The 27,178-nt window shown below is 48.9% G+C and overlaps 3 protein-coding genes across 3 annotated transcripts in view; 1 reads left to right on the top strand and 2 right to left on the bottom strand.

The window, feature by feature from the left end:
• vps52 (VPS52 subunit of GARP complex) overlaps positions 1-5,400 on the bottom strand; it is a gene marked incomplete at its 5' end in the record, with an annotated part of 27,030 nt that extends 21,630 nt beyond the window's left edge. Inside the window, 5 exons of the mRNA XM_080532244.1 lie at positions 1,939-2,114; positions 2,675-2,742; positions 3,552-3,627; positions 4,352-4,404; positions 5,334-5,400. Coding sequence (XP_080388370.1) covers positions 1,939-2,114; positions 2,675-2,742; positions 3,552-3,627; positions 4,352-4,404; positions 5,334-5,400 — 440 coding nt within the window. The remainder of the gene's footprint in view (positions 1-1,938; positions 2,115-2,674; positions 2,743-3,551; positions 3,628-4,351; positions 4,405-5,333) is intronic.
• Positions 5,401-10,073: 4,673 nt separating this feature from the next.
• On the top strand, positions 10,074-14,269 carry rps18 (ribosomal protein S18). The gene is made up of 5 exons (XM_080532247.1): positions 10,074-10,113; positions 10,737-10,835; positions 11,238-11,324; positions 12,477-12,670; positions 14,151-14,269. Exons 1-5 carry the CDS (start codon positions 10,111-10,113, stop codon positions 14,224-14,226), a joined length of 459 nt encoding a protein of 152 aa, XP_080388373.1. The 5' UTR covers positions 10,074-10,110; the 3' UTR covers positions 14,227-14,269.
• A 777-nt stretch (positions 14,270-15,046) lies between these two features.
• Positions 15,047-25,462, bottom strand: LOC308158598 (E3 ubiquitin-protein ligase RING2-A-like). Its single transcript, XM_080532246.1, has 7 exons — positions 25,211-25,462; positions 23,568-23,667; positions 22,205-22,365; positions 21,678-21,893; positions 20,476-20,814; positions 18,031-18,319; positions 15,047-17,195 (listed from the first exon to the last, which is right to left on the bottom strand). Exons 2-7 carry the CDS (start codon positions 23,643-23,645, stop codon positions 17,043-17,045), a joined length of 1,236 nt encoding a protein of 411 aa, XP_080388372.1. The 5' UTR covers positions 23,646-23,667; positions 25,211-25,462; the 3' UTR covers positions 15,047-17,042.
• Between the last annotated feature and the right edge of the window lie 1,716 nt (positions 25,463-27,178).

The following is a 27,178-nucleotide window of genomic DNA, read 5'->3' as shown; positions in this document are numbered from 1 at the left end:
GATCTTGTTGTTGAGCTCGTGAAGCTGCTCCAGGAAGTCCTGCTCCGTCACCGGGCTGTCCAGAACCACGCTGCGGCAGGGGAAGCAGGAGTACAGACGCTCGTTAGGCAGGAAGCAGGAAGTACAGACGCTCGTTAGGCAGGAAGCAGGAAGTACAGACGCTCGTTAGGCAGGAAGCAGGAAGTACAGACGCTCGCTAGGCAGGAAACAGGAAGTACAGACGCTCGTTAGGCAGGAAACAGGAAGTACAGACGCTCGTTAGGCAGGAAACAGGAAGTACAGACGCTCGTTAGGCAGGAAGCAGGAAGTACAGACGCTCGTTAGGCAGGAAACAGGAAGTACAGACGCTCGCTAGGCAGGAAACAGGAAGTACAGCCGCTCGTTAGGCAGAGAGGCCGGCTAGCCTCTCAGAAGGTCCCTGGTTCGATCCCCGCCTCAGGAGGGAGCTTCATGTGCCCTTGAGCAGGGCTTGACGCTTACCTTTTCCCCAGGTAGCACTGTGCTACCATGTTGAAAATTTAGTAGCACACCAAGAATTTCAGTAGCACAATGAAAATTGCGCAATTTTCGTCAACAACGACAACAAATTATCATAATCATAAAATATCAAAATGATCATAACCGGCTCTTGGCCGTAATAAAAATGGAGACTCACACAATGTAAAGGGGAAGTAAGAATATTAATTTCAGTTGGCCCACGGTTCGGTATGAACCTCGGTTTTTGGGTCACAGTTCGTTTTTTTTTTTTTTAAATGCTACTATTTATTTGCAAACTGTTACTTTATTTTGCTTATACTTATGGAACTTTAACATTTAGACACATTCCAGAATATGACTGGTAAATTGTATAATATAAATATATATAAACAAAAAACACTTTCAAATGTAAAAAAAATACATAAACACTTTCAAATGTGACTTGCTGTTGACTGGAACTACGGATCATAAGCTTTCAAATGATGTGTCATACATTGAAATCCGAAAAAAGATGAAGTTAGAGTCATTTGAATGTTGTTAGACGTCAGGCACATATAGGGTTAACCTCTTTGTAATGAAACCGGAAGCAAACGCTGCTAGCAGCTAGCAGCTAACAAAACACAGCGCTACGAACTATGAGAGCTGTATCCCATATACCCATTATGCGCATTTTAAGCGCATATAGGACTCGCGTGAAGCATTTCTGCGACACGCGTTTCTGTTCACAGTTTTTATTCCCTCATCGCTTATACACATAAGTTTGACTGCGCATGACAGTTCAGCAGCCTTTTAGTCGCACTGGTGCGATTGAATGTATTTCCAAGTCGCACAGAAATATATTCACTCGCAAATGCGACCAAAACAGTCGCACTGTCGAGCCCTGCCCTTGAGCAAGGCACTTTAACACTAGAACAGCCGTGCCTTGTTTACCCACTATAAGAGGAGGGTCACATGACCATAGTCTTTACAATGGGAAGCTGCTACTTACACACAACGACCACTAGTTGGTGCCTCTTGTAAATTAGCCTGCCTCCAACACAGAAAAACTGCAAAATAGCTTCATACTAGCTGGCTGAGGTGGCTGCGTACGGCCCCCTCCCTCCCTCCCTCCCCCTCCCTCCTCCCCTCCCCTCCCTCCCTCCCTCCCTCCCCCCCCCCTCCCAGCCTTACGAGATCATGGCCCCGGTTACGACCAGTTCGTCCACCAGCTGGCTGAGGTGGCTGCGTACGGACCCCTCCCCCTCTCCCTCCCTCCCTCCCCCTCCCCCTCCCTCCCCTCTCACCCCCCCTCCCTCCCTCTCCTCTCTCCCTCCCTCTCTCCATCCCTCCCTCCCTCCCTCCCTCCCTCCCTCCCTCCCCAGCCTTACGAGATCATGGCCCCGGGTACGACCAGTTCGTCCACCAGCTGGCTGAGGTGGCTGCTCCCTTCCTCCCTCCCTCCCTCCCCCCCCCCAGCCTTACGAGATCATGGCTCCAGGCACCACCAGTTCGTCCACCAGCTGGCTGAGGTGGCTGCGTACCGCCTGGCGGTTCTTCAGCCGGACGTTCATGCTGACCGACTGCTGTTGCAGCGTCTGGATCTCACTGCTGATGGACGACAGGTCGCTCTGGAAACCACTCAGCATCCCCTCCATACGCTGGGGGAGTGAGGGAGGGAAGGGAGGGGGGGTGGAGGGAGGGATGGAGAGAGGGGGAGGGAGGAGGTGGGGAGAGAGGTGGGGTGGAGGGAGCAGGGAGGGGAGGGAGAGAGGGGGAGGGAGAGGGAAGGGAGTAGGGAGGGTGGAGGGAGGGGTGGGATGGAGGGAGGGAGGGAGGGGGGGGTGGAGGGATGGAGGGAGGGAGGGGAGATGGTGGAGGGAGAGAGGGAGGGAGGGAGAGAGGGAGGGTGGGAGAGGAGGGAGAGAGGGGAGGGTGGGAGGGAGGGAGGGAGAGAGGGAGGGTGGGAGGGGAGGGTGGAGGGAGCAGGGAGGGGAGTGGGTGGAAGGAGGGAGCAGGGAGTGGGAAGTCGGGGCGGGGAGGGTGGAGGGAGGGGGGAGGGTGGAGGGAGGGAGATAGAATCATCAATGGATTTACTGTATGACATTTCTGAATAACAGTTAGACAGGTGGAGGGAGGGAGGAAGGGAGGAAAGAGGAGGGAGGGGGGAGGGAGGGAGGGAGGGGGGAGGTCATCTTATGTTCATTCGAGGCAGACTCACCTCCAGGATGGAGTCACAGGCGGTGATCTGGTTGTGCAGAGAGGCGATGTTCTGACTCTCCTTGATGTCTGACGCAGGCTGGGGTCAAGGGTTATCTACCAGTACATTACAGACGGAGTTCTGCCCTGTAATCCAGGCCTGGGTTGCACCAATTTGGCGTAAGTCATTACTAAATGTAGGCATTTAGTAGTTACTAAACCCCTAGTAGTTACTAGCTAGTTTCAAACTAGTTGTTTACTAATTTCGGTTGCACCACGCCAACCTTCTGCCAATCTTAGCTAGTAAATACTTAAGTATACTCAGCGAGCAAAGCAAAACCCTCCGTTTTTAAATCCTACATTTTGGCCGCCATTGGCTAAAAGCTTTAATTTGGCTCTACAAGTGTTAATGTCATTTTATGAAGTTTTAATATGTTTTCAGGCGAGAAAGTAGCCATATATATTCCCAAAATGTGTCCGGTTTATCAAAATAACCTGTTTATATATCTGATCTGACGTTTTTTTTCCCCACTTCTGTGGGAAACTTCGCTAGCAACATTACGTTGCTAAGATAGTCTGGTTTTCCCCTGCTTCGGCAGGCTACTTTATCTCCGCTGAGGTAACGACGGTAAGCTACGAGTTAGTTATAACTTACACCACCCTAGGGGTATGTATAAATATTTAGTAGTTACTAAGCTCTACGTCATAACTAGTGTGCTTGGTGCAACCCATTCAAGTTTAGTTACGCTATAACTAGGGTTAGTTTGTACTTAGTAAGAAGTGGTGCAACCGACCCCTGGTGATTTGGACCAGGTACTACATTACAAGTTACAATGTAACACAGTGACGTCAGTGCGTATCAGTTATGTCCTGAAGACATGATTGGCTGGGAAGGATACAGTCTTTGATGGAAGCTTGTTCAATCCGCTGAAGCTCCACCTCCACCTGTTTAGAGTACTGTCTGAGATCAACTCCCTGAGAGAGAGAGAGAGAGAGAGAGAGAGAGAGAGAGAGAGAGAGAGAGAGAGAGAGAGAGAGACACAGAGAGAGAGAGAGAGAGAGACAGAGAGAGACAGAGAGAGAGAGAGAGAGAGAGAGAGAGACAGAGAGAGAGACAGACAGAGAGAGACAGAGAGAGACAGAGAGAGACACAGAGAGAGAGACAGACAGAGAGAGACAGAGAGAGAGACAGACAGAGAGAGACAGAGAGAGAGAGACAGAGAGAGAGAGACAGAGAGAGAGACAGAGAGAGACAGAGAGACAGAGAGAGACAGAGAGAGACAGAGAGAGACAGAGAGAGAGAGAGACAGAGAGAGACAGAGAGAGACAGAGAGAGAGAGACAGAGAGAGAGACAGAGAGAGAGACAGAGAGAGAGAGACAGAAAGAGAGACAGACAGAGAGAGACAGAGAGAGAGAGGGAAAGAGAGAGACAGAGAGAGACAGAGAGAGAGAGAGAGACAGAGAGAGAGAGAGACAGAGAGAGACAGAGAGAGAGAGAGACAGAGAGAGAGACAGAGAGAGAGACAGAGAGAGAGAGAGAGACAGAGAGAGACAGAGAGAGACAGAGAGAGAGACAGAGAGAGACAGAAAGAGAGAGAGACAGAGTTTACAATGTTGACAGTTGTGAGCGACTCTATTCACCCCGGGGAGTCGAGGCAGAGTGGGTTCATATTAAAGGACATGGAGGAGCGGTCGTACCGTTTTCATGGCCTCCTTCACCAGGTCGTCTTCTAGATTAGCCTGGATGTGGACTGTGTGTCAGAGAGGTAGAGGGGGGGGGGGGGCGGAGCAAAATAGTCAATCAAAAAGGTCAGTTTACACTCTGAGGGAACACTACATTAGATTAGATCAGATTAAACTTTATTGTCATTGCAGAGCACAAGTACCAGACAACACGAAATGCAGCTTAGCATCTGACATGACAGTGACAGTGATAGGTACAGTAAGGCAAGTACGGTAGTTTAGAGGTATATACAGGAGAGCATAGTAAGCTAGCAGAGGAACACTGGTTTCCTTTTTAAATGGTAAACAGACTGTCTTATTCCAAAGCGCTTTACAACGGCCTCTCATTCACCCATTCACTCACACATTCAAATACACACGAATGGAGGCAAGCTACCATGCAAGGCGCCAGCCCGCTCATTGGGAGAAATTTGGGGTTCGTTCGTTCGGCCCAAGGACACCTCGACATGTGGCCAGCCGGGGTTCGAATCACCGATCTGCTGACCTTGCGATCATTAGACTCCGACTCTACCTCCTGAGCCACAGCCTCTACCTCCACCAGCCTCTACCTCCTGAGACACAGCCTCTACCTCCTGAGACACAGCCTCTACCTCCTGAGACACAGCCTCTACCTCCTGAGACACAGCCTCTACCACCTGAGACACAGCCTCTACCTCCTGAGACACAGCCTCTACCTCCACCAGCCTCTACCTCCTGAGACACAGCCTCTACCTCCACCAGCCTCTACCTCCTGAGACACAGCCTCTACCTCCCGAGACACAGCCTCTACCTCCTGAGACACAGCCTCTACCTCCTGAGACACAGAGTCACAGCCTCTACCTCCTGAGACACAGCCTCTACCTCCTGAGACACAGCCTCTACCTCCTGAGACACAGCCTCTACCTCCTGAGACACAGCCGCCCTATTTTTCTACAGACAAGAAGGATGACACACTTACTGTCCACCTCGTCCAGGATGAACTCGTCCGTGGTGAGGTCCAGCTCCCCCAGGTTGAGGACGGGCATGACGTCTGTGCTGTCCGCCGTCATCTGGAACAGGGAGAACCATCACATCATCCAGGGTATATACAGGAATCTAGAGGTTAACTTCAATACCTTTCTAAGACTTTTTAAAGACCTTGTCAATATTTTTCCAGACCTCACCGCCACTTGGAGCTGTAAGCGTTTACACCAGTGACACCTTTAACTTAACAGTTTTAGTTCGCAATAGACTAGACCAGCGGTTCCCAACCTTTTAGTACTCACGGCCCACTTTACAGATCTCTCCAGTATTCGCGGCCCACTCAGCAGCGCGCAGGGCGCGCGCGATTTTTTTCTTCGCGTGCACGCGCACGAAACGCGCACGAGCGCTCAAAACAACAACGTAATTTCACCAAAAACTAGAGGGAGCGTGGCAAATTTTTTAAAAATAAATAGCGGTTAAACCATTAAAGCCGAGCGGCGATGTTTTATATAGCAGGTGATCAAATACTAAGATCGTAAATGTTGTATGTGTTCAATATTTACGACCAAACATCTTTATGTGTGTGGGCAACTCCCGACTCGGGTTGCCAGATGGGCTCGCTTTTTTTGTGGAATTAGCGGTTTTAGACTGTGGTTAGGGTGGAAAATGTCTATCCCATTTGGCAACCCTGCTCGCGAGTCCGGGATGGAATGTAGCCAATCAAGAAGCGAGCTGACTTCTTCTTTTCGGATGGAAATTTCGTAAATAAAAAAAATGTAAATAAAACAATTTTTTGCCCATGATTTGGCGGCCCACTTGCAGTACTCTCGCGGACCACCAGTGGGCCGCGGCCCACAGGTTGGGAACCGCTGGACTAGACCACTATCATACAACAGAATTTCCAGTTCATCTTTGTTTTTTAATAAAACTAATAAATTCAAAAACGTTTACTAAATGTTTTTAGGACTCAAACTCTTTGGACAGAGTCTAATTCAGAAAAATACCTACACAATTCAAGACCTCATAACATTGCGATAAGACTTTTTAATACTTATTAAGGGTCTTGATTTTCCCAAAATGTATCTATCAACTTTTAATACTTTTCAAGACACCGCGGATACCCTGCATCATCACCCCTCGACAGACAAACAAGTGTAGCTAAACTCGACAGAGTAGGCTATCAAATAAGATCTCGTTTCATGTAAGCTAGTATCCCTAGCTAGTTAAAGTTACCCCCCCCACCCATAGACTTATCATTCCTCATATAGCTGCCACATACTGTTAATAGACCATAACCCACCCATAGACTTATCATTCCTCATATAGCTGTCACATACTGTTAATAGACCATAACCCCCCCATAGACGTATCATTCCTCATATAGCTGTCACATACTGTTAATAGACCATAACCCACCCATAGACTTATCATTCCTCATATAGCTGTCACATAGACGGTTAATAGACCCCATAACCCACCCATAGACTTATCATTCCTCATATAGCTGTCACATACTGTTAATAGACCCCATAACCCTCCCATAGACTTATCATTCCTCATATAGCTGTCACATAGACGGTTAATAGACCATAACCCACCCATAGACTTATCATTCCTCATATAGCTGTCACATACTGTTAATAGACCCCCCCACCCTCCCATAGACGTATCATTCCTCATATAGCTGCCACATAGACTGTTAAGACCCCATAACCCCCCCATAGACGTATCATTCCTCATATAGCTGCCACATAGACTGTTAAGACCCCATAACCCCCCCATAGACTTATCATTCCTCATATAGCTGCCACATAGACTGTTAAGACCCCATAACCCTCCCATAGACTTATCATTCCTCATATAGCTGTCACATAGACAGTTAATAGACCCCATAACCCTCCCATAGACTTATCATTCCTCATATAGCTGTCACATAGACAGTTAATAGACCCCATAACCCTCCCATAGACTTATCATTCCTCATATAGCTGTCACATACTGTTAATAGACCATAACCCTGCCATAAAGGAGTGCAAAACACTGCCCACCTTCAAAACCACTCTCAAAAAACATTTACAGGAGGCTGCAATCCGTAACTGGACCCTCTAAATCAAAAATCAGATTAAAAGACCCGAACTACCCACTGTACATACTTTGTGTTTTGTCCCCCGCCCCCACCTGTGGTGTATGTCCCCACCTGTCCTACCCGCTGTACATACCTAATGTTTTGTTATACTGTTCTTCCCATGATGGATGTATGTTTATCTTGTAGATAGTACTAGTTATTTGTCTGTATTATCTTGTAGATAGTACTAGTTTTTTTTTGTCTGTCTTACATGTAACGATGAATTGAGAATCAAGGACCCCAATTGAAATAAGCCAGTGGCTTTCTTGGGTTTTTATCCTGTTAGTTGACCTTGTATGTAATATGTACTTTCATGTACCTACTCCTGCAAATCTTCTAATAAAGTTTTCAATCAATCAATCAATAGACTTATCATTCCTCATATAGCTGTCACATAGACGGTTAATAGACCATAACCCACCCATAGACTTATCATTCCTCATATAGCTGTCACATACTGTTAATAGACCCCATAACCCTCCCATAGACTTATCATTCCTCATATAGCTGCCACATAGACGGTTAATAGACCCCATAACCCACCCATAGACTTATCATTCCTCATATAGCTGTCACATAGACTGTTATTAGACCCCATAACCCACCCATAGACTTATCATTCCTCATATAGCTGCCACATACTGTTAATAGACCCCATAACCCTCCCATAGACCTATCATTCCTCATATAGCTGCCACATAGACTGTTAGCAGGCTGGGTTAGCCCTCAAGATTCAAGATTGCTTTATTGTCTGTCACAGAGTGACAGAAATTCTCCTTTGACAGGCTTTGTGCAGTTCATGAATACGTTATCCACATTAAAAACACACATAGGTCACATACATACAATAAAAACAGATAGAACAGTGTTTATAAAATGTAGTGCCTATTTAAAAAGTCTAGTCATTTAAGAATAATAGTAAGAAAAACAGTATTATGATTTAAAAAGCTAAAATGCTAAAATGCTGTGGTTTAAAAGAAAAACAGTGTGCTTCCTATTTTAAAATGTTTAGGGCGGTGGTTGCAGTGGGAATTAATGAGTTTTTATATGTGTTTTTCTCCTAGTACTATCAACAGAGACATCCTCCTCATAAGAGTTGAGAGAGACAGAGAGACAGAGATTATTATTATTATTAATTATTAGACAGAGAGAGAGAGAGAGAGAGAGAGAGAGAGAGAGAGAGAGAGAGAGAGAGGGGCAGATAGAGAGAGGGGCAGATAGAGAGAGGGGCAGAGAGAGAGAGAGGGGCAGAGAGAGAGAGAGGGAGAGGGGCAGAGAGAGAGAGGGGCAGAGAGAGAGAGAGAGAGACAGAGAGAGAGAGAGAGGGGCAGATAGAGAGAGAGATAGAGAGAGGGGCAGATAGAGAAAGGGGCAGATAGAGACAGACATCCTCCTCATAAGAGTTGTCGTTGCATCCAGCTAGTGAGGTCAGCCGCGTCATTTCCCATCATATGAACCAGCTGACTGACTTCTATGTTAACTGATGATGCCTCACATAACACGGTGTGTCCCAGCCTCTCTCTCTCTGAGGCGCAGGTACCACTGGAACTTGTTAGTTTTCAAGGCCATCTGTGGCAAGCTTCCTCCTTACATCTCATCATTATTAGACTGGAGTCTTGGTACTTATGTGACCAGATCTAATAGTTGGCTTTCTTTTCGGGTTCCGTATGCACGTTCAGACCTGGGTAAATCTTCAGGTAAAACAGACCCCAACCCTGGGTAAACCTTCAGGTAAAACAGCCTTTTTTATTGATGCCCCTAATACATGGAACACTCTGCCGCAAACTGTCCGGTTGGAGGTCCTCCCCTCTGCCTCTACCTGCCAACTCCTGGTGCAAAAACTGTATTCTAATAATTGCAATTGTTTTTAGTTTCTTAGTTTTTCCTTTAATCCTGTCTTGCTCACTGTTGAATGAATGAATGAATGAATGAATGAATGAATGAATGAATGGTCTTTATTGTCATTAATATAGTACAGGTACCAAACAACGAAATTTGGGAGGGGGGGCTCCCCTGGTGCTAGGAAAGAAAAACTAAAAACAAGAAGGGAAAAGAGCTGGTTTACATAAATAAAGGCTATGTACACTATCCACTATATACTATGCAAATAAAACACTGTGCTGTACTCTATGCTATGCTATACCTATTCTAACATTTCCTATTCTCTGCAACCTTATGTACCCGAGGGTTGTCATATTGCACATAGTGTTATTGCACATTCATTTAAAGTGTCGCAGTTTGCAGGTTTGAAATGTTCACAGTTGTGTTTCAGTGTTGCACTTGATTTCAATCTCTATTGTTCTATTGTACACTCGACGTCACTGTAAATGAGGGTGACCTCAGTGCCTATCGAGTTTTAAATAAAGGTTTGAAATGGAGTCACAGGGTAGGTGACATCCTCACCTCGTCCTGCAGGTAGAACATGGCCTGGGCCGTGGGGTTGACAGCTGTGTTGATGTCCGCCATCGCTTCAAGTCGATTCACTTTGAGGAGGAACGAACATTGTTTGTTCCGTGTTGTCAGTCGGACACATTTTGAAACTGATGAAACAACTAACTTCCGGCGCGGCTGCGAACTCTCGCAGGAAAGCGCATAAACCACCGCGAGATGTGAGGAAATCCCTCTTCGCTCGGAACCTGCTTCCAAGATGGTGAGTGTCCGAATTCACCCAGCCCGAAATGTCCTCTAATATCTGCTTTCATCCTCTTTATCTGGGACCGCCTGTCCATTGGCGATGCACCATCATGTACATAACACTATACTTGAGAGATCCACTACGGTATTGGTGAAGTTTAAAGGCCGTTTATGGATAAAAAATGTACATGTTGACAGTCAATGCCGAGATGCACAACCCCCTGCATGGAAGCAGTTAGCTAGCTAGCTAGCCTCCCAAAGCCTGGCTGGTGTTCTGTGTCTAGTCTTCTAATCTCCAACTCACATACCAGCCAGCTTACCTGTGATTATTACAAGTCTTGAGCAGTTATTTGCTGTTATTCAGTCATGTAGCCAACGAGCTACCACCTAGATTAGTACAAGCAGCTAGCATGGACATAGATAGCTGTTAGTAACACAGGCATCTAACTCTATAACCTGACCTAACTACTTATAACTAACTAACTAACTATAGCTGATGTTGTTACTTGTGTGTTATTCAAGGGCTTTGTTGTGGTAGTTTTAACAACCCAGAGACCCCTGTGTGTGTGGGGTACCTGTTGTTGTCTTGACAACTGGCTAATTATTCACCTTTCTGGTTTCTGGTTGTGTGTGTTTCAGTCTCTGGTCATTCCTGAGAAGTTCCAGCACATCCTCCGTGTTCTCAACACGAACATCGATGGTAGGAGGAAGATCGCCTTCGCCATCACCGCCATCAAGGTACGTACTGCCACAGTCCACCTTCCTCTGCTAGATAGATAGATAGATAGACAGAATCTGAACACTAGATAGACAGAGACACTGAACACACAGTCCACCGTGGCATCAGTTGAGTCGTTGTCTGGGGCGGCTGTGTCTCAGGAGGAGGTAGAGCCGGCGTCTTAATGATCGCAAGGTCTGCGGTTCGATCCCCCGGCTGGCCACACGTCGAGGTGTCCTTGGGCGACACACTGAACCTCAAATTGCTCCCAATGAGCGGGCCGGCCGGCGCCTTGCATGGTAGCTTGCCGCCATTTGGTGTGCCAATGTGTGAATGAGAGGCCGTTGTAAAGCGCTTTGGAGTAAGGCGCTATATAAGTGCAGTCCATTTACGTGTGTGTGTGTGTGTGTGTGTGTCTACAGGGAGTTGGCAGGCGTTATGCCCACGTTGTCCTGAGGAAGGCCGATATCGACCTCAGCAAGAGGGCCGGAGAACTGACCGATGATGAGGTGAGCTGACTGACACTACACACCGCTCTGTTCACCTGTCCCACCAGGTAGTCATGGCAACACCTGGATCACAGGGAGGCACTGTGGTGACAGGAGAGGGTTCTCTCACATGTCATACGGATGCTGCATACGTGCTCTGTGTGTGTGTGTGTGTGTGTGTGTGTGTGACGGTCTCTGCTGGCTCCAGTTGCTCCTGTGAGTCTCCCCCTCTTTCTCTCTCTCTCTCTCTCCCTCTGTCTCCCTTTTTCTGCTTCTTTCTCTCTCTCCCCTTTTTCTCTCCTTCTTTCTCTCTCTCTCCCTCTGTCTCCCTTTCTCTCTCTCTCCAGTTGCTCCTGTGAGTCAGTCTCTCTCTCTCCCTCTCTCTCTCTCCCTCTGTCTCCCTTTTTCTCTCCTTCTTTCTCTCTCTCCCCTTTTTCTCCTTCTTTCTCTCGCTCCCCTTTTTCTCTCCTTCTTTCTCCCTTCCTCTCCCTTTCTCTCTGTCTCTCTCTCCCTCTGTCGCTCTCCTTCTTTCTCTCTCTCTCCCCTTTCTCTCTCTCTCCCTCTGTCTTTCTCTCTCTGTCTCTCTCTACGTTTGTACCAAGTCCAGAGACTGAAGGGGGGAGGGACCACAGGGTTGCACGTCCACTAACGTAGCAGCGTGCTGCAGGACGTCCTGCTGGCTTGTTGTGGTCGGCCGTGTCGGGGACAGTTGAAACGACAGCGTCGGTAGTCTGACTTCCTGTCAACCGTCTGCAGGGCAGAGCACAACAACCCAGTAGGACGTCTTAGGGCAGGGCTTTCTTTCTTCAGCGGTGATGGTGCGCTCATTCACTTGTTTCTGCGGTTCAGTCTGTGTGTATTTGTGCACCTGGAGAGAAACCTCTTATAGAGGAGCGGCTGCCACCTGGGGGGTATTCCGTCAATGTCGCTAAAGGGAAAAGCCAGACTTATTTTCGTCACTTTCGTGAGACATCAAAAACATCCAGGCTTATTTTCAGAAGTCTCGTAAAAAAAGAAAAAACTGGATTTTTCGTTTAGTGCCGTTGATGGAATACCCCCCAGGTCTGCTGGCCTAGTAGTTTCAGGTGCTGCGTCCGTCAGTTCGTCTCCTAGGCGTCCCTGTTCACTTGCAGCGTCTCATTGGTTAACGTCCGTCTCTCCCCCCATCCCCAGGTCGAGAGAGTGGTGACCATCATGCAGAACCCTCGCCAGTACAAAATCCCCGACTGGTTCCTCAACAGACAGAAGGACGTGAAGGACGGGAAGTACAGCCAGGTCCTGGCCAACGGGCTGGACAACAAGCTGAGAGAGGACCTGGAGAGGCTGAAGAAGATCCGGGCTCACCGCGGTCTCAGACACTTCTGGGGGTAAGAGAGAGGCTCTGGACTACGGTCATCTTACATCTAACATCCTCAAACTCTCTGCCAGACTCCTAACACCCTCCTAGCACACAAGACGGCCAACTAGTGGTCGTTGTGTGTCAGTAGCAGCTTCCCATTGTAAAGACTAGGCGGCTCTTATAGTAGGTAACATAGACACGGCTGTTCTGTTGTCAACTGTCACTTAGATCCAACTGTCACTTTCAAATTTGAAATAAGATGTGACAGTTGGTGATGTGGTGTTCTGGTGTTAATGAAGGTGTGTGTGGCAGGGTTCCCACGGGTCCTTGAAATCCTTGAAAGTTTGTGAATTTGAGGAAAAGAAATCAAGGTCTTAAACGTTAAATAATATATATTTTTTAGAAATTGTTACTTAGCTTGTCAACTAGTTCTGTCACAAACTATGCCGTGTTGGGTCCTTGAATTTGAGGGAATTGAGTCTTGAAAGTCCTTGAAAGGTGCTTGAATTTGATGTTTCAGAAGGTGTGGGAACCCTGGAAAGAGGCTGCTCTGTCAGACTTCTAACATCCTCTCGCACACTCTAACCTGTGCAGAAAATCCTTATTTTATTGCAAGCTTTCGGTCATAGACTCGCCTTCAGGACTGAAGAAGGTCTATGACCGAAAGCTTGCGATAAGATAATGATTTTGAGTGTGCGGATGCTGCTTTTTTCACTATTTGAGACTTCAGCTCCAGCACCTCAGAGGAGTCTGATAACAGACAAGCGGTGGTATTTTCACTAGACTTCTAACATGTTTCAGTAGTTCAGCAGACGCTTTTATCTAAAGAGACTTGCAGTTAATAAGTATGTTGCTCTAATGCAAGTGTCGTCATCAACTAGACGTCAGTTATCAGAAGTTAAACCTTTGGTAAGAACTAGTCCCCCCCCCCCCCCCCCCGTTGAAATGTCCTAGACTAGTGGTTCTCAAACCTCTCCTCGGGGACCCCCAGCTGTTCCACATATTTGATCTGTTCCACCACCAGCACACCTGATTCAACTAATCAAGTACAAAGCTATTATGATTTAGTTAGATCAGGTGTGCTGGTGGTGGAACAGATCATGTATGTGGAGCGGCTGGGGGTCCCTGAGGAGAGGTCTGAGAACCACTGACCTAGAAGACAACTCCCTGATGTAGACACGGGATAGATGGGTTGATCTACTCTGATGCGTTGTACCAAGGAAGCATCGCCCTGTCAGGAGAGTAGCAGCAGTCAGAACGCAGGAGGACAGATCTTTGAATACATGTTTTTTGTGGTGGTGAATTAATTTAATTTTTTGAACCTAATAATAATATCATCTTAGATTTATATAGCGCCTTTTTCAAACCCAAGGACGCTCCTGATCACTAATCATTTCCCAGTATGCAATGATACTACAACACTGCTGAACTGTTCTGAATGTGTGACGGTTGATCTTGCAAAGTGACTCCTGACTGACTGTGTCCCCCCCCTCTCTCTCCCCCTCTAGTCTGCGTGTGCGTGGCCAGCACACCAAGACCACCGGCCGTCGCGGTCGTACCGTTGGTGTGTCCAAGAAGAAGTAACCTCCCTGCTGCCCCATGTGTCAATAAAGCCACAGTTCACACACACACTGTCCTGTTGTCCTTCCTGTCTGTCTGTCTGGGTCTGGGGGGGCTGTGGGTTGTCTGGGTCTGCGGGGGCTGTGAGGTGTCATTGGGGGGCTGTGAGGTGTCTTGGGGAGGGTGTGGGCCCAGTCTAACTTCTGGACCAGTATTTCAAAACGTTATGTCTGCGGCAGGGGGGTATTCCATCAACGCTAAAGGAAAATCTAGGCTTATTTAGATACGTCTCATGAGACTTGTGAAAAATAAGCCTGGATTTTCCTTAAGTGACTTTAATGGAATACCTTCCAGGTTGAGTTGGCTTTTTCTGCTCCCTTGAACGGCCCTTATCTGTCAGATCTGATCATGGGTCATCCTGATGGAGGTGAAGCGTTGTGAGACACTGGGGCTTGAACTGCCCTGGGAACTGTTGTTAATGTAGATAATAATATAATAACTTATTTGTATCGCAGTTTTCCTGCAAACGTTGCAGCTCGAAGTGCTTTAAGTCATTTGAAGGCAACATTAAAAAGATGGGTTTTTAGTCTTGACTTGAACATAATGTGCTGAGGTTGCATCCCTAATGTAAACTGGCAGATCACACTGAGGTGAGGTGAGAGGGATGTCCACGGGCCTGGTTAGGATCGTCCATCAACATCACTTAAGGAAAACTCAGTTTTCTTTTGATCAAGTCTCGTGAGATCGAAAAATAAGTCTGGATTTTCCTTAAGTGACGTTGGTGGAATACCCCCCCCCCCCGGCCCTTTAAGGTATTAGTCAAAGTCGACAACGTGACGGAGTTTCAGTTTATTGTGCTGAATGGATCAGAAAACTTGAAGAAGCCACACAGGAATCGCTACAGAAACGTGAGCTAGGTTGAGTCGTTTGTCTTCACATGTACAAAGATCGTATCAAAAAAGGTATCGGAGCCCCTACGCCAGCAGAACAGATAAAGTGCAGCGGAAGAGGGTTTTATAAGGGTGTGTGGAAAGGGAAATGCAGTTTAAAGATACATTCTCTGATGATGGAGCAAGCATTGGGAATAAGCCTTATTACTACCAACGACCGCCGACACACTTAGACGATAGAAAACAGTTCACGTCCTCAAACAGGACTAGAAGAAACACAGGGCTTCGTCACTTCAGCCATAAATAATAAACAGTTTATAAATACTCCTGAACAGTCTCGGTCTACCACCCAGAGCAGAATCATCTCCTTGCATAATAATCCTGTTCAAACAGAAGTTTACACAGACACTCAATTAAAAGGGTTCCTAGCTAACCCCCGTTTCCCTGTTTTACAAAATTCTCGACTTTCCCCAGACGGTTTAATTTGCTAAATTGTAACGTAGATCTGTATAAATGATCTGGCCTTGAAAAAACATCGAATACAATTCTGGACTCTCCTGATACGAATATGGTGTGTTCAAAGTGTGGGATCGCAGATTTATTTCCAGACTGTCGATCGATATTTTCTTTCGCCTTTTCCAGGGGGGTATCCCATCGTCATCGCTAAAGGAACATCCAGGCTTATATTTGATAAAATATAATGGGATACTACCCCCTACCCCAAGTCTGGAAATAGTCAATATTTGATTCCAGACTTTTACTTCTTTTTAACCCCTAACCTTGTAATAACCTGGTCATCCGCCGTTAAAACGGCAGTTTCATCAGACTCCAGTTAACAGTCCGTAATCTGGAATGTGTCATTTTGTACGTGTCGTCACCACCACATCAATATGCGGCCTGGGAACAGGTTGTGAGTGTAAAAGTGTTGGGAGCTGTGGGTCAGAGTTATGTACAAGTGTGGTCTGTTAAGACAACTACCCCCAGCTCTCTATCTAAAGCCTGGTACACACATAACGACTTTCTAAATCTCGCTTCTTGATTGGCTTACGTTCCGTTCCATGTCACAATCGGACTCGGGAGTCGCCCACACACAAGAGGTTTGCACAACTTTTGATATTTACGATCGTCGACCCCGACCGTTTTCTGAGCAGGTTGTCAGGAGAAGTTGACTCTTAACACACCTCACACCACAGGATAATCTTGTAGGACAATCTTTAGAGCCGTCCGATAATCGGGCGTTTGCTGTCCTTGGTCGGAATCGTGGCCAAAATCGTCCAGATCATCTTTATGTGCGTACCAGGCTTTAGCAGAGAAAATAAAAACATTGTGCAGGAAAAAAAACACACCCTAAAGATCTGTAGGAAGTCTTCAAAACACAAGAGCCTTCTTCAACCTCACACTCGCAGTTACGTCTGGACCGACTCGTAGCCAAACCAGAGAGAGAGAGAGAGACAGAGAGAGAGAGAGGCAGAGAGAGAGAGAGAGAGCGACAGACAGAGAGAGAGAAAGAGAGACGGGACATAGAAATGCTTCAGATGCAGAGAGAGAGAGAGAGAGAGCGGGTGGTTCAAGCTCTCAGCTGTCCTGTAATAATCCTCCCTGCGATGGCCTCCGACACAGCTACAGACCCACCCAGCCACAACACAGACACAGGAACATCTCAACATCAGTCTCTCTCTCTCCCCGACCGTTAGAGAGCAGGGGGGGGGGGGAGGCTGGCGGAGGCAGAAATCGGAGGTTGGTCAGAGGCTCATTGTGACCTCATCGAACGGAACGAGGAACGGTTATCAAACGTGTGTTTGGTGTTTGACGTCGTTCCTCGTTCTGTTCCCTGCCTGTCCTCCGACGGCTGCCTCCCCCTGCCTCCCCCAGCCTCCCCCAGCCTCCCCCAGCCTCCCCCAGCCTCCCCCAGCCTCTCTGGGCAGAGGGGGGAGGGGGGGAGGCTGTTCCTCAGGCCTCCCTGGGCTGGGGGGGGGCGGGCGGTTGCGGGGGGGTTCCCTGCGGCTGCTGGTCCTTGGTCAGGGCGTAGTAGAGCTCCAGGGGCTTGCGGACCTTCCAGTACTTCTCGTTCACCAGCTCCAGGGTCAGAGAGCCGTTCAGGGTCTGGCAGAGAGGCGGAGGGAGAGGGAAGAAACGTTTGAGTTTTAACACCAGAACAGCCACGAGACGTTAGAATTATAAGGTTCTATCTCCATTTTTGTCAAAAATTTTGTTTTTTTTACATAATCTGATCCATTAGGTGTTTATTAATGCCTGTGTGGTGTTATTTTTAAAATGTTGAAAATGTTTTAGTTAGTAATTAATAAAATACAAAGGTTCCATCTCACAGAACATAATGGAATGTAAAAACTTTGACGCTCAATATCTCTGAACTCCCCTAAACGGAGATAGAACCGTATAATTCTGAGCTCACGAAATGTTATAATTACATTGTACATTGTAAAGAGGCGGCTCTTTTAGTAGGTAAAAAAGGCACGGCTGTTCTTAATTTCCAAAACAGAAACAAACTGTGTTTTGTTAGCCTAGCCGTGCAATCAATTCGAATCAGTTGTTGGATCGTGGTCAAACACACCCTCCTCAATGTGTGTTCTTTCCGTCAATAAACGGAATGAGGAATGGTATCGAACATGTTTTTGATAATAATAATAACTTATATGTATAATGTATATAGCGCCTTTCAGGAGACCTTTCTGTTACAGAGAAACAGAAAGAAACAAAAACAGTCAGACAAACAGACAGGCAGACAAAACAACAACAGAACTAGGGGTGAACAGGTGGGATTTGAGGGGCTGTTTTAAATGCCGTTCCTTATTCTGTTCCATCCATTACAATGACCCCCCCCCCCTATCCCACCCCGTTTCTACCCCCACCAGCCCCCCCCCCCTGGGTACTCACAGAGAACTGGCCTCCTGTGCCCCCCCCCCCCCTGGGTACTCACAGAGAACTGGCCTCCTGTGGTGGTGATGTAGATGGTGTACTGCTTCTCACTGACGTTCTGGATGCCGGCCCCGTCTCCTGCCTCCCCTCCTCCTCCTCCTCCTCCTCCTCCTCCTCCTCCTCCTGCTCCTCCTGCTCCTCCTGCTCCTCCTCTAGCCCCCTCCCCTGCCTCTCCTCCAGGCCCCGCCCCTCCTCCAGGCTCGCCCCCCTGGCCCTCCTCCAGGGCGATGCGCAGCGCCAGGTACTTGGACAGGTGGTCCACCGTGGCGTTGGCCGTGGTCTTCACATACCTGAGAGGGGAGGAGAGAGGAGGAGGAGTCAGGAGAGAGGGGAGGAGTCAGGAGAGGAGGAGTCAGCAGAGAGGGGAGGAGTCAGGAGAGAGGAGGAGGAGTCAGCAGAGAGGAGGAGGAGTCAGGAGAGAGGAGGAGTCAGGAGAGAGGGGAGGAGTCAGCAGAGAGGAGGAGGAGTCAGGAGAGAGGAGAGGAGTCAGGAGAGAGGAGGAGTCAGCAGAGAGGAGGAGGAGTCAGGAGAGAGGAGGAGGAGTCAGGAGAGAGGAGGAGGAGTCAGGAGGAGAGGGGAGGAGTCAGGAGAGAGAAGGAGGAGTCAGGAGAGAGGAGGAGGAGTCAGGAGAGAGGAGGAGGAGTCAGGAGAGAGGAGGAGGAGTCAGGAGAGAGGAGGAGGAGTCAGGAGAGAGGAGGAGGAGTCAGGAGAGAGGGGAGGAGTCAGGAGAGAGGAGGAGGAGTCAGGAGAGAGGGGAGGAGTCAGGAGAGAGGAGGAGGAGTCAGGAGAGAGGGGAGGAGTCAGGAGAGAGGAGGAGGAGTCAGCAGAGAGGAGGAGGAGTCAGGAGGGGAGGAGTCAGGAGAGAGGAGGAGGAGTCAGGAGAGAGGAGGAGGAGAGAGGAGGAGGAGTCAGGAGAGAGGAGGAGGAGTCAGGAGAGAGGAGGAGGAGTCAGGAGAGAGGAGGAGGAGTCAGGAGAGAGGAGAGGAGTCAGCAGAGAGGGGAGGAGTCAGGAGAGAGGAGGAGGAGTCAGGAGAGAGGAGGAGGAGTCAGCAGAGAGGAGGAGGAGTCAGGAGAGAGGAGGAGGAGTCAGGAGAGAGGAGGAGTCAGCAGAGAGGAGGAGGAGTCAGGAGGGAGGGGAGGAGTCAGGAGAGAGGAGGAGGAGTCAGGAGAGAGGAGGAGGAGTCAGGAGAGAGGAGGAGGAGTCAGGAGAGAGGAGGAGGAGTCAGGAGAGAGGAGGAGGAGTCAGGAGAGAGGAGGAGGAGTCAGGAGAGAGGAGGAGGAGTCAGCAGAGAGGAGGAGGAGTCAGGAGAGAGGAGGAGGAGTCAGCAGAGAGGAGGAGGAGTCAGGAGAGAGGAGGAGGAGTCAGGAGAGAGGAGGAGGAGTCAGGAGAGAGGAGGAGGAGTCAGCAGAGAGGAGGAGGAGTCAGCAGAGAGGAGGAGGAGTCAGGAGAGAGGAGGAGGAGTCAGCAGAGAGGAGGAGGAGTCAGGAGAGAGGAGGAGGAGTCAGCAGAGAGGAGGAGGAGTCAGGAGAGAGGAGGAGGAGTCAGCAGAGAGGAGGAGGAGTCAGGAGAGAGGAGGAGGAGTCAGGAGAGAGGAGGAGGAGTCAGGAGAGAGGAGGAGGAGTCAGGAGAGAGGAGGAGGAGTCAGGAGAGAGGAGGAGGAGTCAGGAGAGAGGAGGAGGAGTCAGGAGAGAGGGGAGGAGTCAGCAGAGAGGAGGAGGAGTCAGGAGAGAGGAGGAGGAGTCAGGAGAGAGAAGGAGGAGTCAGGAGAGAGGAGGAGGAGTCAGGAGAGGAGGAGGAGGAGTCAGGAGAGAGGAGGAGGAGTCAGGAGAGAGGGGAGGAGTCAGGAGAGAGGAGGAGGAGTCAGCAGAGAGGAGGAGGAGTCAGGAGAGAGGAGGAGGAGTCAGGAGAGGAGGAGGAGGAGTCAGGAGAGAGGAGGAGGAGTCAGGAGAGAGGAGGAGGAGTCAGGAGAGAGGAGGAGGAGTCAGGAGAGAGAAGGAGGAGTCAGGAGAGAGGAGGAGGAGTCAGGAGAGAGGGGAGGAGTCAGGAGAGAGGAGGAGGAGTCAGGAGAGAGGAGGAGGAGTCAGCAGAGAGGAGGAGGAGTCAGCGGAGACAGACAAACGGGAAAGCCTCTGAGAATGTTCAGCAGCTCACCAGTGACATCCCACTGCTGCTAATAATGTTCCTGCTGCTAGATTAATCTATATTATTATTATTATTATTGTTTTTAAGACTTGTTGTAGAATTGTTTTTATTAGCTTATTGTCTTTATTACATTCTACATTGACAATTTTCAGCCCAAACAGTCTAAAAAAAACGCTGAATCCACCATAAACCGGCCCAGAATCCTCCGCCCAACCCAATCAATCTGGCAACACTGCCCTCACCTGGTCAAAGGAAACCCAATGGGCTTCTAGCTGTTTCTAGTTTATCTCACAGCGCCCTCACCTGGTCTGGCTGTACTCCTGCGTGTTGACCAGCAGGGGGTGTGGCCTGAACACCAGCTCTATCTCGGAGCCCGGGCCCTTCCTTTGCCGGCGCAGCGGGGGGGCGGGGCTGGCCCGGTCCGCCTCGGGGCCCGACTCCGGGTCCGACACGGCCCGCGGCCGCTTGGGGTTCCTGCTAGGCCCGGCCCCCCCCTCCGAGGGGGTGTGGCCGGGGGGGAGGGGCGTGTGCGGGGGGGCGGAGTCGTCGTGGGAGAGGTGGGAGCGGGCGTCCGCGTTGTCCTCCCCGCCGCTGAAGGTGGTGTTGTCACTCTCCTGCGCCGGCTTACGCACCCTCTGGGCCCTGGGGGTCAAAGGTCAAGGCAGGGGTCAAGGTTTATTTGTCGAGCACATTTCATACCAACAGAGGCAATTCAAAGTGCTTTAACACACAGCACTAAAAACAATACAGCAAGTAAGAGGAGCATAGTAAGAAAAAGAAAAATGACAATGAATAAAAGACCCCCCCCTCTCTTCCCCTATCTTATACTATCCTGCCCAGACCCTCCCCCCCCCCCCCCAAATCCCAGACCCCCCTGCCTCAGTAACCCCCGAGCCCTCTTAACCCCCCTAACCAGCGCCCCCCCCCCCCCCCCCTCTGACCTGTGGAGAGCTTGCATCCTCAACCCCTCCTCTATGCTGGAGCTGAGGGCCTGCTTGTTGTGCAGCCTCCCCCCTACCTCCCTCCCTCCCCCAGCCTCCCTGCCTCCCTCCCTCCCTCCCTCTCCCTCCCTCCCCCTCCCCAGCCCCCTCCCCCCCCCCTCACCTGTGCAGAGCTTGCATCCTCAACCCCTCCTCTATGCTGGAGCTGAGGGCCTGCTTGTTGTGCAGCCTCCCCTCCCTCCCTCCCCCAGCCCTCCCTCCCCCGACCCTCCCTGCCTCCCTCCTCCCTGCCTCCCTCCCTCCCCCCCCCTCCCTCACCTGTGCAGCGCCTGCATCCTCAACCCCTCCTCTATGCTGGAGCTGAGGGCCTCCCTCCCTCCCCCTCCCCAGCCCCCTCCCCCCCTCCTCCAGCCTCCCTCCCTCCCTCCCTCCCTCCCCCCCCCAGCCTCCCTCCCTCCCTCCCCCCCCTCCCTCCCTGACCCTCCCTGCCTGCCTGCCTCCCTCCCCCGACCCTCCCTGCCTCCCTCCCTCCTCCAGCCTCCCTCCCTCCCCCCCCTCCCTCACCTGTGCAGCGCCTGCATGCGGAGCCCCTCCTCTATGCTGGAGCTGAGGGCCTGCTTGTTGTGCAGCCTGCTGAGGCGCTCCAGCACACGGTCCTGGTGGGCCTCGTACTCGTCCCGGCTGGGGTAGATCTTACTGATCAGGGCGTCGAAGTTGCTGTCGCGCCGCAGGGAGCGCCTGGACACCAGCTTCTTCCTGCACGTCGGACACTCCTTGTTCCTGAGGGGGAGAGGGGGAGGGAGACTGTTAATAACACTGCTGGTTCCTGAGGGGAGGAGGAGGACCCAAAGACCTGTGTGTGTGTGTCTGTGTGTGTGTCTGTGTGTGTGTCTGTGTGTGTGTCTGTGTGTGTGTCTGTCTGTCTGTCCGTGTGTGTCCGTGTGTGTGTGTGTGTGTGTCCATGTCTGTGTCCGTCTGTCCATCCGTGTGTGTGTGTGTGTCTGTCCATCCGTGTTTGTGTGTGTGTGTCTGTCCGTGTGTGTGTGTGTGTGTGTGTGTGTCCGTGTGTGTGTGTGTGTGTGTGTGTGTACCCAGAGCGCAGGGCGGTCACTATGCAGTCGGAGCAGAAGCGGTGCAGACACTCCTTGGTGGTCATGGTGTTCTTCAGCATGTCCAGGCAGATGGGACACATCAGCTCGCTGTGCAGGCTCCGCGGGGACACCGCGATCTCCGTGGCGTCCATGATCGCCTCCTACAGGCCGGGGGGGAACGCAGACGTGAATAACATGGCCGTCCCTTTGGCATCCCCTTTAAGAGGTGATATATACATGGCCACCCCTTTAAGAGATGTAGATGAATATATGGCCGTCCCTTTAAGAGATGTAGATATATACATGGCCATCCCTTTAAGAGATGTAGCTCTCCTTAATGAACACATGGCATCCCCTTTAAGAGGTGATATATACATGGCCACTCCTTTAAGACGTGATATATACATGGCCGTCCCTTTAAGAGGTGATATATACATGGCCGTCCCTTTAAGAGGTGATATATACATGGCCGTCCCTTTAAGAGGTGATTATATACATGGCCGTCCCTTTAAGAGGTGATATATACATGGCCGTCCCTTTAAGAGATGTAGCTCTCCTTAATGAACACATGGCGTCCCCTTTAAGAGATGTCGCTCTCCTTAATGGACACATGGCCACCCCTTTAAGAGGTGATATATACATGGCCACCCCTTTAAGAGGTGATATATACATGGCCACTCCTTTAAGAGACGTAGCTCTCCTTAATGGACACAGGGCCATCCCTTTAAGAGATGTAGATGAATATATGGCCATCCCTTTAAGAGATGTAGCTCTCCTTAATGAATACATGGCCCTCCCTTTAAGAGGTGATATACTGTATACATGGCCATCCCTTTAACACTAGAACAGCCACGGGTTGGGTCATTTGACAAAAAAAAAACATATATCTTTGCACTCGATCAAATTTCATGACCCTCCTTTCATGACTTTTCCTAGATATGTGCGTTCTACCACCCCAGTATCCTTACATTTTCAAAATCACATCAGGATAAGCTAGTAAGAAGCTATTTTGCAGTTTTTCGGGGTAGAGGAGGTGGAGGGGAGGGGGGAGGTGGAGGTGGAGGGGTTGGGGAGGAGGTGGAGGTGGAGGGGTTGGGGAGGAGGTGGAGGTGGAGGGGTTGGGGATGAGGTGGAGGTGGAGGGGTTGGGGAGGAGGTGGAGGAGGTGGGGGGTTGGGGAGGAGGTGGAGGTGGAGGGGTTGAGGGAGGTGGAGGTGTGTGTCTGTATGGGGGGTTGGGGAGGAGGTGGAGGTGGAGGGGTTGAGGGAGGTGGAGGTGTGTGTCTGTATGGGGGGTTGGGGAGGAGGTGGAGGTGGAGGGGTTGAGGGAGGTGGAGGTGTGTGTCTGTATGGGGGTTGGGTTACCTGAGGGCTCCTGTGTAGCTCGTACAGACTGAGCTCCCAGCTCTTACTGGGGTTCTGCAGGTTGACAGGAGTGGCCATGTTTCACTCTGCAGACTCCTACCTGCACAGACACACACACACAGGAGACAGAACAACATGCATGACTGAGTCATACTGAGATATGTTAGTATGACCAGATGGATGACTGAGTCATACTGAGATATGTTAGTAGAACCAGATGGATGACTGAGTCCATACTGAGATATGTTAGTATAACCAGATGGATGGCTGAGTCCATACTGAGATATGTTAGTATAACCAGATGGATGACTGAGTGCATACTGAGATATGTTAGTATAACCAGATGGATGGCTGAGTCCATACTGAGATATGTTAGTATAACCAGGGTCGGTTTCATGCCTCAGACCGGCCCACTTAAGTTCACAACCGATTACAGTATGTTAGAATCATGTAACTATGACAACTTTGGTATTTTAGTCTGTAATAGCGGAATTAATAATAATAATAATTATTATTTGCTTTTCCTGCAAACGTTGCAGCTCAAAGTGCTCCAATCATTATATAATCACCATTTAATTATTTAGTCATTTAAAAGGCAATATTAAAAAGATGGGTTTTTAGTCTTGACTTGAACATATGTGCTGAGGTTGCATCTCTAATGTAAACTGGCAGTGAGACACAATCTGGAGCATAACATGAGAATGCAGCCTCACCAGATCTCTTCTTTTGTACATGTGGTACACAGAGAAAACCAGCGTCAGAAGACCTGAGAGCTCTATTGGGCTGATATGCTAGCAGAAGACCTGAGAGCTCTATTGGGCTGATATGCTAGCAGAAGACCTGAGAGCTCTATTGGGCTGATATGCTAGCAGAAGACCTGAGAGCTCTATTGAGAATAGTTAACTAGTATAACTGTATCCTGGCTGACACTATTGTGTTATCAGGACTCACACACCAAACTGACATCAGGTAAATTAGTTAGGAAACATTTTTATTTAGGAATACAGTGTGGTGGTTATGATCAGATTACTATAATCAATCACCAACGCATATTTTAATTATTATGTGCGTCACCTCTCTGACATGTTTGACAGATGTCAGTTTTGCACAGAGAGGACATCTAAAACATCCGTTATTGTTGTATACAGGTAATAACTTTTCATTTATTCCCCCAACAGACTGGACTGGAGCTTATCTAGACTAGTCTCTCCCTCTCCTAACTCCATCATAGGTTTGTTGTACTTTGCATAACAATGACTAGGCAACAAAATAAATGGAGTTTTTAGGGGGGCTGCGTTCGTAAACTTGCTCTGAGAGCGCCGGAGCGCACACTGGGGTTCGACGTCATAAAGGGACCGAGCGATTTGATTGGACGAGAGGCGTTCCATGAGTACTGATCAGTGTTCCACAGCGAATTTACGAACGCAGCCTCAAAAATAATGGAGTTTTAAATAACGCCATAGAATACAACCGTAGCAGCGACTTAAACCCCGTCTGTCTGTCCCGGGTGTAGCACGTAGCTGACAGACAACGCCCTCCCGTAGCTTTGCACTGACAGATGACTAGTATTGTTCGCTATTTCTGTATATAATTATATATCTATGTTTCAAAAGCGAGCTGGAAGGCGAGCTCGTAGTACTCACCACGGAGTGTGATGATGGACAGCTGCTGGCGGCGGAGGGAGGCAGTCGACGCTCTCGCAGTGTGTTTGTGATCTTTGTTATCTTTGTTATCTTATAGCTAAGAGCAGCTTAAACACGGCGGGGACCTGTGTTGGGACCTCTGGCCCGGGGGGGGGGGTCTGCTCTGCTGTCCGGAGGTCTGGACCTCCTAGCGTGTGTGTTTTACCCCCAGAAACACAGCCTCGGTGCAGGTTAACGCTCTTCAAAGGCCATCTTTTCTTTTCACCGGATATGTGGAACAACTTCTTTTTGTGTGTTTTTCACCCCAGCTGACAGCGCCCCCTGGCGGTTAACTCGGGTTTCTGGATTTGATGGATTGATTTATGGATTCTTGAAAGAATGAGAATATGGGATATCCTTCATCGGATATACAATGTCTATTATGCCTTTATTATAAAACCCCATACGCTAAAGGACACATTGCTCTAACCCGTTGTTGTTGTTTGCAAATAAAGAAAATGATGTAAAGATGAATAAAGTACACTCACTGGTGTTGGATGAACGTGCAGCTTCTACATAATATATTAATAATATTAATATAACAATAATAATAATAATAATAATTAAGATGGTCTAACTGTTGCGGTGACCGTTGGCCCTACCATTGAATAGGCTGGGTGGGGTCGTCTCAATAATATAATCTGAATTAATCATCTCTAGACAGGTCAATCATTTGGACACAGAGCGCGGATTTAAAGGGATAGTTTAGTTTTAAAAAAAAATAACGTTAGACCTCATTTCCCGTTTAATTTGAGTGTTGTAGGTTCATGTGATGATATAGTGTCCAGGTAAATAAAGATCATTTAAAATAAAAAATACGCGATTTCGGAGCCGATCTGATCTAGGATCTATGATCGTTCCAGTATACTGCGCATGCGCGTGCAGGTAGAAGCACGTCATTACGTCACACAGGGGCGGGGTACGCGCGTGTTGATACGAAACCAGGAAGCAAAACAAAACAAAACCATTCTCTCCTCTCCTCCACGCTGGCTGCAGACAGAACTGTCACTCAGACTAACGCAGGAGTACAAGAATCTTCTATTCTTTCAGCTGTAGCTACATATGTTTACATTTACATGTTTGTTATTTAGCAGACACCTTATTCCAAAGCGACTTACAATCAATACATTTGACTAAGCATGTGAGTCATCAGTCCACCAGTCGTAGCAGGAAGAGTTTTTAAAAACATCAATAGTACTTTATAGATAAAATACAGAGATGTAAAACCTGACTTAATCCAAACCAGAGAGACACACGTGTGCTAATTCACAGCCATGAATGTATAGGATTTGTCTATCCTTCATAACCCAATAGCATTCAACCACATGTAACCACAGGGTTCCCGGTTCGATTCCGGCCATGGACATGTCCTGCATGTCCTCCCTCCTCTCTCTCTCTCTCTCTCTCTCTCTCTCTCTCTCTCTCTCTCTCTCTCTCTCTCTCTCTCTCTCTCTCTCCCTTCCTTCCGGTCAAATCCCTACTGTCTCTATTGCAATAAAAAGAAAAATAAGAGTGGGACTGGCCAACCCAGAAAAAAATAAAATAAAATTTCAACAAGGGCAGTGGACGAATCATCCTCTGATTTCTACCTCCCCCAGCCTTCGCTCTCACTATGACCACCTCCTCTCTCACTATGACCACTTCCTGTCTCACTATGACCACTTCCTGTCTCACTATGACCACTCCCTGTCTCACAATGACCACTTCCTGTCTCACAATGACCACTTCCTGTCTCACAATGACCACTTCCTGTCTCACAATGACCACTTCCTCTCCTCAGAAATATTTATATTGTTTCTCATCAGTAAAAGTAAACAAACAGGTTTCAAGTTAATTGAAGAGTTTATTCAAGTAGAAACATGAAGAGACATCACTGTACATAACTACATCATAATGAACAATAATAATAAGGAGGGGAGGGGAGGTTAG

Source organism: Nansenia antarctica, assembly GCF_963989245.1.
Source record: "Nansenia antarctica genome assembly, chromosome: 5".
Lineage (NCBI taxonomy): Eukaryota > Metazoa > Chordata > Actinopteri > Argentiniformes > Microstomatidae > Nansenia > Nansenia antarctica.
Note: the sequence above shows the minus strand (reverse complement) of the source record. Positions and strands in the feature narration are given on the sequence as shown.

Bases quoted from the DNA above. Each gene is read 5' to 3' on its own strand.
- rps18 (XM_080532247.1), top strand. The intron at 11,325-12,476 runs GTGAGCTGACTG...CCCCATCCCCAG, and splicing joins GAGAACTGACCGATGATGAG to GTCGAGAGAGTGGTGACCAT. The intron at 12,671-14,150 runs GTAAGAGAGAGG...CTCCCCCTCTAG, and splicing joins GGTCTCAGACACTTCTGGGG to TCTGCGTGTGCGTGGCCAGC.
- LOC308158598 (XM_080532246.1), bottom strand. From the start codon at position 23,645: ATGGCCACTCCTGTCAACCTGCAGAACCCCAGTAAGAGCTGGGAGCTC. The intron at 20,815-21,677 runs GTGAGGGAGGGG...TTTGACCCCCAG, and splicing joins CGCATGCAGGCGCTGCACAG to GGCCCAGAGGGTGCGTAAGC. The intron at 18,320-20,475 runs GTGAGGGCGCTG...CTCCCCTCTCAG, and splicing joins CAGGAGTACAGCCAGACCAG to GTATGTGAAGACCACGGCCA.